Genomic DNA, 12,845 nt, shown 5'->3' on the forward strand with positions numbered 1-12,845 from the left:
GTAAAAGGCGATGAGAGCATGTTAGGCTTTGCCAATTTTTATCGCAGATTCATTCCAGAGTTTTCACGAGTGGTACAACCCATCACGGCTCTCTTAAGAAAGAATAAACGTTTTGAGTGGTCTGAAGAAGCTGAACAAGCCTTCCAAGAGCTAAAAGCCAAGTTTACTTCTGCACCAATAATGAAGCACCCACGCCCAGATCTCCCTTATATCGTCGAAACCGACGCATCCAGCTTAGCAATGGGAGCGGTCCTCTCACAAAGAGACCCAGAGACTAACCAATAACATCCCGTGGCATTCTGGTCTCGAAAATTCTCGGCGCCTGAGGTTAACTACGCCATCACAGACAAGGAACTGTTAGCTATTAAATCCGCCTTTAAGGCCTGGCGTCATTATCTCCTTGGGGCCAGGCACACCATCACGGTGATCACCGATCATCGGAATTTACAGTATCTGAAAACCGCCAAGGCTCAATCCTCTCGACAGCTCCGCTGGGCCCTGTTCTTTGCCGAATTTGACTTTATGATCACTTACCGCCCCGGCAGCAAAAATGGCAAAGCAGATGCTCTTTCCCGGATTGGAATGGGAGACACCATTGTCAACCCAGAGCCTGTACCAATAATTCCTGAACAATGGATCTTGGGCCTGATTTCTTCACAATCCATCGAGGACATTGAGGCAAAAGTTAAACAATTTCTGAACCCAACAGACTTGCAGAACTGGCTACAAAAAGGAATGGATTTCACTTTAAACAATGACTTGCCTTATTTCCGAGGACGATTATTCCTACCACACGCCGATTTGCAAAGGCAAGTAATCTCCTGCTATCACGATTCATTGATAGAGGGCCACCCTGGCATTGCCAAAACAGAAGAGAAAGTGAGAAGATAATTCTGGTGGCCTTCGTGGAGAAAAGACATAAAAGAATTTGTGATGTCCTTTGGTGTGTGCGCTCAAAAAAAGGGTCAAAAGAAAAGACCGGCTGGTCTTCTCCAACCATTAGACATTCCACCGTCTCCCTGGCACACCCTTTCTATGGATTTTATCACAGACTTACCCTCCTGCTCCGGGTACAACACTATTCTCGTTATTGTGGATTTGTTTTCCAAGATGGCCCACTTCATTCCATTAAAAGGCTTACCCTCAGCTTCGGTACTAGCCAGAGAATTCCTTGAAAACATTGTCCGGTTACACGGATTCCCATCGGTACTAATCTCAGATAGAGGAAGCCAGTTTATTTCCCATTTTTGGCGTAGTTGCTGTCAATTGGCTCAAATCGATGTAAGACTCTCAACCATCCATCACCCCCTGACCGATGGTCAAACTGAAAGAACTAACCAGACTCTCGGACAATATTTACGATGCATGCTACAACAGTCAGAGAGCAACTGGAAGGACATCCTTTGGATAGCTGAGTATGCATACAATAATTCCGTTCACTCTGGAACCAGGCAAAGCCCCTTCTACACTTTGTATGGAATTCATCCTCGAACTTCCAACCTCGATCCACCTCAAGATCTTGGAACACCCGCCGTGGATCAGTTACACACTGCTATTACCAAAGCCTTCAAAGAAGCTGCTGCACATTTACAACAAGCTAAAGAAAGGTACAAGAGAGGAGCAGATCAACACCGAAGCGAGGCCCCTCAATACCAGATTGGGGACCAGGTCTGGTTGTCCACCAAACACTTATCACTCAAAGGACCTCACACTTTTAATCCCAAATATCTGGGGCCATATCCAGTTACAGCCATAATAAACCCAGTGGCCGTTAAACTAGGATTGCCAGCTCATATGCGAATACATCCTGTTTTTCACGTATCGCTTTTGAAACCCATGCAATCTGGAACCAGACTAACCAAACCTCCAGAACCAATTCAAGTGAATGGAAAACCTGAATTCGAGATTAAAAACATTTTGGACTCTAAGATCATCAGATCAAAGCTGTTCTACCTGATTGACTGGAAGGGTTACGGGCCTCAAGAGAGGTCATGGGAACCCCATGACCACGTCCATGCTCCTCGTCTAATCAAGAAATTTCACCAAACCTTTCCGCATAAACCAAAACCCCCGGGGAAGACAATTTTGGGAGGGGCCTTGAGGGGGGGTGCTGTCATGAGCACTACTCCCGAGGAGCCAGGACTGGCCCAGCGCCCCCGGAAGCAGACCCTTCTTCCACATCTCCGGACCCAGCAGACCCCTACAGGGGCCCTTTGGACCGTGTCCTGGCGCCTTTGGCGCCAGGCTCATAAAGGACTTCAGTCCCGGGGCCATAGGCGCCGGGCTCATATTGATAAACTGTGTAATAATGCTTGGGTGGACTTACCTGAGGCAGACCATGCTGCATACTTACCCAGAACAATCCAGTCTGGCTGAAGTCCCCAGCCATCAGGGCTGGGAGGAACTATTTCCTCTATTCAGGAACTCTTTTCTTACCTGGGTGGGGCCGGTGGAAGAACACACACTGAAGCACTTCTCTGCTATTTAAACCACGCCCGATGGAATAAACGTGCTTCGCGTTATTCTGCATCAGCAGCAGGACGCTCACCGAGTCGGCTCCTGCATCCTGGCTCCTGACACGCCCACCAGCACCCGGAACACCTGCAAACAGACAAGAAAAGAGAAGGCGAGCATTAGAAATGACTTACCGGAATCCGGCCTCAGCAATCCTACCTCTGACGATCCTGCAAAGGAAAGGTACAAGATTAGTAGCGCTCTCAAACGCTCGCAGCCGCGCCGCCTTGCCTTACCCATCCGTGTCCTCGCCGAACTCCACCGCGGCCACGACGCCGGCAGCATCTCGGCACCTGAAAAACAGAAAAAGACAGTCATTAGAGGTGCCCGCTCTAAAGCGGCCACATTTCTTCCACTTACGTACGTGCCTCATCACGCGCGACAGCGGCTTTGTCGCCGGCAGCATCTCGGCACCTGTAAGCAGAAAAAGACAATCATTAGAAGTAAGAAGTTGCTTTTCTTTCACTTACCTTCCTCCACCGCGGCTACGACGCCAGCTACATCCCAGCACCTGCATAAGAGGAATACATGGTGAGCACTAACTAAGCACGGAGAACAAATACTCACCAAGAGACTTACCAGCTTTAGGTTTCTGGGCCCCGGCTCCTGTGGAGAAAAGACACTCATACTTACGGCTACCGTAGGAGAGACGAAGGACACAGTGTCCGCAACTATTTCCCATCTAGTGACGTAACTGGATTCTACGCACCCCTGCACCTGAAGCAGGATGGAGAGCTCATCTTTACAATGCCTAAGGTGAGAGCTCGCAGAAACCAAGTTGGGGGTCAAGAAGAGTGAGAAACGGGAGATTGGTGGGAACACATATCCACCCCAGCTGGTAATCAATCCCTTTTCTTCCACCTGCAGAAAACTTACTCTACAAGCCAGGCAATCCAAATTCGGAGGCCCCGTCCAGAGCATCTTCCGGGCTGTGCGCCTCACGATAGAAGAAACGGTAGCAGTCCAGTTCGGGTCAGCGTCTCTGTGGGAATCAGGTGAGCGTTACAATATCAGCTCCACAGACAAACTAGAGGTGCATGGCATGACACTCCCTATGTGTCAACAAGCAACAACACGACTAAATAGCTTAGAAAAATGTATGTCAAACACAGCTGGATTAGAAAAAGTATTAACTCTGTGCCTAAACTGCTGAGTAATCCTACCACATAACCTTGACGTTGACCAAGGTTTAGTCAATGCAGCAATTGGTACAGTTGTTGGCTTCCAACCTTATCCACATGAGAACAACATTCAGTTTGTCAACATACACTTTGAAAAACTTGTAGAAGTTAAGAAAATAAGCCGCATAATAGCACATTTTCTTCTTTTCAAAGGCATGTATGTACGCAGAGAACAATTTTCGATATCTCTTGCATATGCTGTCACTATTCACAAATCGCAAGGTCTAATCCTAGATCACGCATTGATTGACATTGGCAGCACAGTCTTCAAAGAAAGTATGAGTTACGTAGCACTTCCACATCTCTGTACACCCAATGGTCTATTTCTAGTTCACATTGATGCAAACAAAGTCAACACTGACATTCCTTGCATCCTAGAATACAACAGGCTATTTGCACTATACACCCCCCACCTACCTATATACCCTGTGTTTAGCAAACTAATACAAACAGAACCCATAGCAGATCTTCAAGCCACACCGCTGAAAAAGGAAAGAACTACTACTACTCATCACGTCATACAACCACAAAACTCTCTAGTCTGAATAGAACAACATGTGCATCAGAAAACAAAGTGTGAAATGGCTCGTGTGAAAAAACAACTGCAGGCCCATCAAAGAATACAGGGGAGAAGCTCTCTGGTCGATTAAAATTCAAAACACAACTGGGGTAAATTGCTATGCAAATGTAGCAATCAATCTTTTCTTCCAATTGCCACCAATTGTTCACAACATTTATTTAAATGGATCAGACCAGTTGTATTTGCAAATCCATATCCTTCAGAGAAATGCCACAAATAATCCTTACAGCACTTATAGGGCCTCATTACACAGAAGGCGGTAAGGTTTAACGGTCACCGGTAAGGGTACCGATGACCATTAACCCTTACCGCCTTACTACGAGGTCCCTTCGCGGGACCTGACCTTAACAGCTGGTGTAGACCAGCCGTTAAATTTGGGACCCGCAAAGGGACCTTGGTGCTAATTACGGTACCGCAATGTGCAGTACCGTAATTAGCTCCATCCCCATTCCCATTATGCCCTATGGGGCAAAAATGGGAATGGGGAAGGGCCATGGAGAAAGGGGGAATTACCGCCCGCCAACCTTAGAATGGGGTGGTAATTCCCCTTTCCTCCATGGTGGTACCGGTATGGTACCGGCGGCAACCATGGTTCTAATAGCACCATGATTTACCGCCTACCGTGTAATGAGGCCCATAGTGTCTCAACTGGTTCAGTGGAAGAGGGAGAATATGAAGAAAGAGCAGGCATGAAAGGAGGAATGGGGGTGTAGGATTGTAAGGTTGAGTTCAGAGGGAAAGAGATGGTGAGTAAACAGGGATATAATCAGATAGGTACTGAGGAGCAAGGCCACTGAAAGCTTTGTAGACTAGGAGAAGGAACTTCAAAAAGGGGAGCAATTATGCATGGAGAGACAACCAGCTTGTTGTCACTAGTAGAAGTGAGGATGATATGGGTAGGTTGTACAGAGTGTGGGTAGCACACTTGTAGAGCTTGTCTAGAAGGAGGAAGGACTAGAGTGGAAGGCCAAGGAGGAGGCTTGAGAAGTAAACACATTTGCTTAGTACAAGGATGGAGATGCAAGTTTTTGTAGAGTGGTTAATAAGAGGTTGACACATTTTCTGAATGTTGAGGAGGTCAATATAAGCAGCAGAGCCAGTAATAGGGAAAATGTGTTGCAGTCATAGATGGCAATCAAACAGAACCCAAAGTTTGCCAGCCTTGGGTTAGAGAGCAAAGAGGTCAGACGGGAATGTGATAGGGGAGTCTATCGATGGCATTGGAAGCCATGAGAAAGAGGACTTACATTTTTGAACAGTTCAACACGAGACAGCAGTGTTATCCAGAGTCAAACTGCAGTGAGACAGTTGGTAGTCATGACATGGCATGTAATTGCACCTAGTGCTATCTAGACTACACTACACCAATAGTATCTATGTGGGTCTCACATAACACTTACAAAAGAGATTTCGAGGAGCCCAACATGTTGCGGCTATACTGTTTATGAGACTGCAAATTTGGCAACACATCACACCAGCCCTCCAGACACCCCACTGTCTTCCAATCACACCTAGGATAGTATTCAAAACGTATGTATTGCCTGCAATGACTTCCATGGCAGGGCCTAGAATCTGCCACAATGAAAGGTATCCTCTACAATGAAACCAAAGTGCTTTGATCTAGCAATTCAGCTTTAGTAACAGTGCCAACCTTTAAATGAATATTTCAGCCTTTTCATACCTGTCTATCAAGCACTAGAATTCAATTCTGAGGGATATGTGCACAGAGGAAGACAACATAGTCTTCAGAAAATCTCTCAAACCTGGCTACTCACAGGCCCATAACCAGTGTATCTGAAAGGCACCCTTTAAGACTTAATGGGAACAGGACCAAGGCTAGAATGTCATTGGTGAGGGCTGCATGCCCTAAAGACCTAAAGTCATTCAATCATAGTGAAATGTTTTTTTTTTTTTTTGTCACTGTGAATGCTGCTATACATTCTCAAAACAACTATTGTAATGTCATCATTTTATTTTCTCTGAAACATTAGCAGGTGTCTTTAGACCTGTCCAATGCTATCTAGCCTTGGTACTGTTACTGATTCTTCAATTTCAGTGTCCAGTACAGTGACACTTTTAGAGAGTTTGCACCCCACTCACTATTTAACAGATGCGTGTACAAATAATTGCTTGAACACTTCATAAGTTTTGCCCACTTACGCATATCACAGCAAGCTGGGTCACACTCAACCAACTGCTTTTTCCAGAACTGACCAAAACCAATCTGACAAATGGATAATCAATTGAAAGGCAAGCAGATCAATACATTTTACAACAAATATGCATCCAAGACACAAATATATATTCTGCAAGAAAATACAGGAACACAACACATCATAAACCAGGACAGAACTGAGTCTGGACTCATGCACGTTCGTTTCAACAACAGATTCCATGCACGCCCAACTTGGGAGGTCAGTCTCAGTTTGTTGTATGTTAGTTGCACTTGCTTTAAAGTGAATCCTGGTGCTACATTCAATAAAGAACAACATGATTAAAAGGGCTACTCAAAGCTCCAGAACAGACAGACACTTTTTAAACAGCTCTTTTAAAATTCTAGTGCTGAACTCCATAACAGGAGCCCTAACTAATGGCAAATCCCTTTGCCCATAATGTAAATGACTTACCTCACCATCGCCTATATCCTTACACTAAACACACATGCACACACAAAGACACACAAAGACACACAAAGACACATCACATAGCACACTGCAACTTTATGTCTGCTAATAACACATCAGACTGAACCTAGAACTGACAAATACGCCCCTTTAACTCTTTGACATCCTCCACTCAAGCCAGCAACTAACCCATCCTCACAGTACAAGAAATTGTTAGCGCTTGAATTCTATTCTCCACATATAATACTGACTTGCATCATCACCACAAAGCGCATAGAACCATACTGGCACACGGGTATCGGCGATATCCTACCAGTACTAATCAACAACTAATCAACAACTCATGTTTCTTACCTTTCAGTTTAAGCATGAAAGGAATGATAAGGGGGATAATACAACAATATAATAGGTGTAGCATAGGGAAAAGATTGCACACAAACATGAAAGAGAAAAAGAAAGGAAACAAAATGGGAAAATCATGGATGAAAGAAGGAGTCTGGCTTATACCATAAGGACACCTTCCCATTGCATTGCATTCCTTTTCCTTGCTCAATGTTCACCCCTGTTCTCCACATAGCCTTAGGAGATCCCTCCATTTTAACATGTGACATAGGGCCTCATTAGGACCCAGGCGGATTTCGCGGTGCTAAATGCACCGCGAAGCACGGCGGAAAGCCGTCGATAGCGCCATGGGGGTTGGCGGATTTACCGCCCCATTCCGACCTCGGCGGAGCGGTAAATCCCCAATCCCCATTCTGCCCTTCCCCATTCCCATTCTTGCCCCATAGGGTATAATGGGAGTGGGGAAGGAGTTAATTACGCCACCGTAAAATACGGTGGCGTAATTAACAACGAGGTCCCGTAGCGCCATGGTTTTCTCCGCCTGGTAAAACCAGGCGGAGAAAACCTCCATGGCGCTAAGGGAACTCGTAGTACGGCGGACGGGTCCGCCGCGATTAGCGCTGGCGGAAACCCACTCCGCCTGGGTCCTAATGAGGCCCATAGCATTTTCTTTGTCCCTTTCCCCATGAAGTGGAAATGGCTGCTTTTTTTGCAGAAAATATCCTTTCCCATTCGTCTCTCTCCCCCCATCATGTTTTATGATTGCTGGGCTCCTGAGCTCTTAATGCTCAAACAGCCACAGGAAACAGGGGCCTAAGCTCTTTTATTTGATCGCCACCCCCATTTCCCAGCCCCACCCCCACACTTACAGCAGGAGACCTCTGTATCTTTGCAAGTGCAGTTTACCTTTTGCTCTTTCACTTGACTACAGCTCAATGTGATAAGGCATTTTCTGTTTACTGTCCTCCATAATATCTGTTTATTTTTAATGGGTGTGTGCAATCCATGGATATATGCGAATGGCTGGACTGTACAGATGGATGGAGTCTCTACGTTAGCCCACAGACACCTCAAAGACCTTTATCCGGATAAAGTACCAATTCTTCCCTAGATTTTTGTATCTATTAATTTGGCATTGCACAACTGTTTTTATTATATATATATATATATATATATATATATATATATATATATATATATATATATATATATATATATATATATATATTTATGTTTATGTTTCGGGATTTATACAGCGTGCCAGGTACCCGAAGGCTTAAGGGCGCTTAACAAAGATACATCAAACTGCACAAAAAGCATACAAAAGGCATGAGGATCGAAATGCGGGCCATGACGGAGTCTCCAAGGAAAGAAAATACTTTTTGAAGCAAGAGAAGGAATTAAGAAAAGAGAAATGTTTTCAACTTTTTCTTGAAGACCTTGGTGGATGCAATAATTCTCATGGAGGCATTAGAGTGTTCCATGCCTGGAGAGCTGCAGATGCGAAGGCAGCATTCCTAGACGTCTTGGTCTTAAAGCGGGGGATAGTAAGAAGATTCGACTCATCTGATCTTAAAGCTCTAGTGATCTGCTTTAGGATGATGACCTCTTTCAGATGTGCGGGCATTAGTCCCTAAACACATATATATGTATATATCTTACACACACCCACATACGCACACAACACAAATAAAGTTATGGTGGGTTTAAAAAGGCTGACATGAAAAAGGCTGACATGTGAAAGTAGGATAATTCATTTGAGTCCAGGCACACATACCACACTGCCACCTAGTAGTCAGCTCTTAGAAGTGCACCTCCAATATGGAACCTCATCATCAAGGCATTGTGGGTATGACAATCAGCCCATCTGCAAGCCTTTTGCTCCAGGCAGGAAACTGTATTTGCCTTACAGGGCAGTGCTCTTTTTCTATTGTCTTGGGTTGATAAAACTATGTATAAAGTAGCACTGCCCTGTAAGACAAAGACAATTTCCTGCAGGAGCAAAAGGCTTCCATTGGGGCTAATTTGCATTCCCACAATACCGTGTTGCTGATGCTCTGCCCTGGAAGTGAACTTCCTGCGATGGCTACTAGGTGGCCTTGCGGCATGTGTGACTTGACTCAAATGAAATATCCTACAAACATATATATTACACATTTGCAAAACAAATACTGGTGAAAATGCATTTATTCACAGACCTTTTCAAAAATGGAAAACTCCCCAGCTGAGGTAAATGAGGCCTAAAAGCACATGTAAACCTATACATATACTTTACACCACATTTACCGCTCAAGGGACTATACACATGAGGGCAAAACACAAGCACAAAAAATTAGCAATTTAAAGCAATCCCACTTAGAAAATCACAGTTGTTCTGTGTTTGAATTAAATTTCAACATGACTCATTTGCCGCTTCCCTATTCACAGCACTATGCAGCTTGATCAAGCGAGAGTTTTAAATGATTTAGAAAAAAAAAGCTCTACAATTTACGAAGATCCCCGAACAAGTCTTTCTCACTGTCAGGCATCTCAGACTGATGGATCTTAGTGTTTTGTGATTCCGCAGCTTGTGATGATAAAGTGCGCGGCTAATTTGGAGCGTGGTGTAATCAGCCGGTCTTGCCTTGTATCATTGGGACATACCATAATTAATACTGAGAATGCATTCACATAATTAGTTATGTGCATAATGAGCATGGCCAACTCTCTTAATAATCCCCTGAGTTATTCAACATCTTTTATTTAGCTTTTTGTCAGTTTTCGCATAGATCATGCCATACACTTGATGTGTGTACCGTATCGAAATGTCCTTTTAACAGTCGAGAGGAATATGCAAGAGGAGTAATGTCCACATAAAACATGAGTCTTGTCACAGCAGATGTCAGAAGAGCAGGGATACGCCAGCATATCTTTCAAGCTGATTTGCATTTATTGAATTTTTTGACTAGATGAAAAGAAATGCACTTGACCCTCTGCCCAGGATAGTGTCAGCAGTATTTGATGTAAAAATAAATTGCTTTTTAATTATTGGTCTAAAGCGACATAAATAGCATAAAATCTTACCATTTGGCTTGGCAGGAGGAGACCACGCGAGGAGGAGATTGGTGGAGCTGATGGCTTGTATGACGGGAGGGCTTTGATCTTCGGGGGCAGCTTGGGCTGTCACTACTGTCACAGGAAGGCTCTCCAAGCAACCCCCGCCGGTGCAGGCCTGGACCGAGCAATTATACTCGAGGAAAGGAGACAGGCTACTCACAGTGGTTGAGGTCTCGATACCGTCATACAGCACGCGCGGTCCTGTCCACGCCGAAGACGTGCATGCTAGTATGTAATGCTCTATCGGTCCAGACTCATTGGATGGGGTTGTCCAGTGAAATGAAGAAGAACGTGGTCCAGCAGGGCTAATGGGTGTTAAATGGATGTTCCCAGTTGGGGTGCCAGACATTGTTCTGAAAGTCACAGAGGCACTCTGCGTGGTGCCATGCACGTTGCTGGTCTCAATGTGGTAGGAATGTATGGTGTAAGGAGCCAAAGGCATATCTCTGAAGTGCTGAGGGCCTGTAAGAAAAGAAGACACATAACAATTAACATGGATTCGAAAATGCATCGGATATCTTACTGGCCACATACTACTGCTTTTCTAGTAGTGCTTCAAATTATGGTCTGAACTGCAACTTCACAAATCTAAGGGTCAAGCCACCCTTGAATCTGCAAATTGGCGTGAAATTAGAAATTAACCAAAAAAGTACAAATAAACTGCACCTGAGCACGTACATATGCTTTCTTTATTGAAATGTTATAGTAGAAGCGGAAGCGTCATTGGCCAACCAGATTGTAGCAAAGGTGGTTACAATGTAAAGTGAAACTGTGCATTTCAGTAAATCCATCTGAAACACAACCTATGCACGCCTCAGACACAAAGGCATCCAGCTAGAGAAATTCTCCCTGTCTGATGTTTTTAGGTTGACTTTATATGACCCCACACACCCTCTGCACGCTCTAAACAAACTTGTGTTGGTACCACTTCCTCCCAAGCAAAAAATCACAACTGGGCCCTAACAGGTGTATTGTTATTTTAAGAAGAAGTAGGTAATTGCAGGCAAAGATATCATACCCTACAACAGCAGTGGTAATTTAATTTTGTTTATTTTATTTTCATTTACTGTTTAAAGCACAGACCTAGCTCGAGAGCAGCAGATCAGCCAGTGTTTGAGGTGTGGTCTTTTAACAGTAATGCAGTGCTTTGAGTTGCAGTATGTGCGCCGTTACGAATGTCACTACCTCTCGGTCAACTACCTCTCGGCCAATTAGGCTCCCGCGTCCACTCCTCGCTTCTTTCTGTCAGTGCCTTGAGACCCTAGACGGCCGCACGCTCCAAATCCCAGCACAGATACAAAAAACACTTAAGTGCAGCACCTACATCTTGTGACGCAACTGCCTGGGCTGCTGCGTGAATACCTTTATACTATAAAGGCCACGATTTAAAGATAACTGAAGCCGGGAATAAACTAAAGCGTGGCAGAAGGCAGTTGCACAGTTTATGGGTGAACCAGTACTATGTACATACAGAGACTGAGCGAAAGAAAGCAGCTGATTAGTGTGATTTAAAGACTGTAAACCTTTAAGGTGGTGTTAGGTTGTGAAATGTGTAAAGTAGAACGTGTTTTCATCTCCTATGTGCTCAGCCTCTAGTGCTCAGCCTCACCACCTTCCCACCAGAACTTCCTGTCTTGCCAGAACCGCCCATTGACATTTTACCAGCCCTGCCTCAGCAGTTCTCACAGGTCTTCCGCGCTGCACCTGCGATGGCGGCCACTCTCTCCTCCCGATTAATTCTAACCCCTGCTAACATCGCACAAGGGTTCCCACTCTCTGCTGCTTTTGTTAACGGACTTAACTCGCCTCCTCATATCTGCCCGATTAGCATTTATAGGCGCATTCTAATCTACTGCCAAGCTGATCGCTTCCTTATAACGGTTGAAAATCACACTTCTGCATTCCATAAATCTTTATCTTCTGTTGTGCTGCTTGTAGCGTACCTTGCGGAATATGAACTCAGATATGCCCTACACACTTTAGCCTCTTTCCTGGACTAATGAAGGGCATTTGACTCCCTATGCTACCAGATGTATCCCATTGTACCATGTGATGAGGCTGTGCATGTCTGTGTAACCACTCCACTTTGACTACTATGCTGCCAGTAGTAGCCCCCTGCAACAAGAGGTGAGGCTGTGCCCGTCTGTGTAACCACTCCACTTTGACTACTATGCTGCCAGATGTATCCCGTTTTAGCCTTTGCATGTCTGTGTAACCACCCCACTTTGACTACTATGCTGCCAGATGTAGCCCCCGCAACAAGAGAAGAGGCTTTGCATGTCTGTGTAACCACCCCACTTTGACTACTATCCTGCCAGTAGTAGCCCCCTGCAACAAGAGGTGAGGCTGTATCCATCTGTGTAACCACTCCACTTTGACTACTATGCTGCCAGATGTATCCCGTTTTAGCCTTTGCATGTCTGTGTAACCACCCCACTTTGACTACTATGCTGCCAGATGTAGCAACCACAACAAGAGAAGAGGCTTTGCATGTCTGTGTAACCACTC

At 44.9% G+C, this 12,845-nt stretch overlaps 1 protein-coding gene across 1 annotated transcript in view; it reads right to left on the minus strand.

Moving 5' to 3' along the window:
* The window catches only part of USH2A (usherin), a 4,817,015-nt gene that overhangs the window by 3,872,348 nt on the left and 931,822 nt on the right, over nt 1-12,845 (minus strand). The window contains exon 17 of the mRNA XM_069608572.1: nt 10,305-10,799. Within this exon, the coding sequence (XP_069464673.1) occupies nt 10,305-10,799 (495 nt within the window). The remainder of the gene's footprint in view (nt 1-10,304; nt 10,800-12,845) is intronic.

This window comes from Ambystoma mexicanum, chromosome 4q (assembly GCF_040938575.1).
Source record: "Ambystoma mexicanum isolate Mex_15411 chromosome 4q, UKY_AmexF1_1, whole genome shotgun sequence".
In the NCBI taxonomy this organism is placed as follows: Eukaryota; Metazoa; Chordata; class Amphibia; order Caudata; family Ambystomatidae; genus Ambystoma; species Ambystoma mexicanum.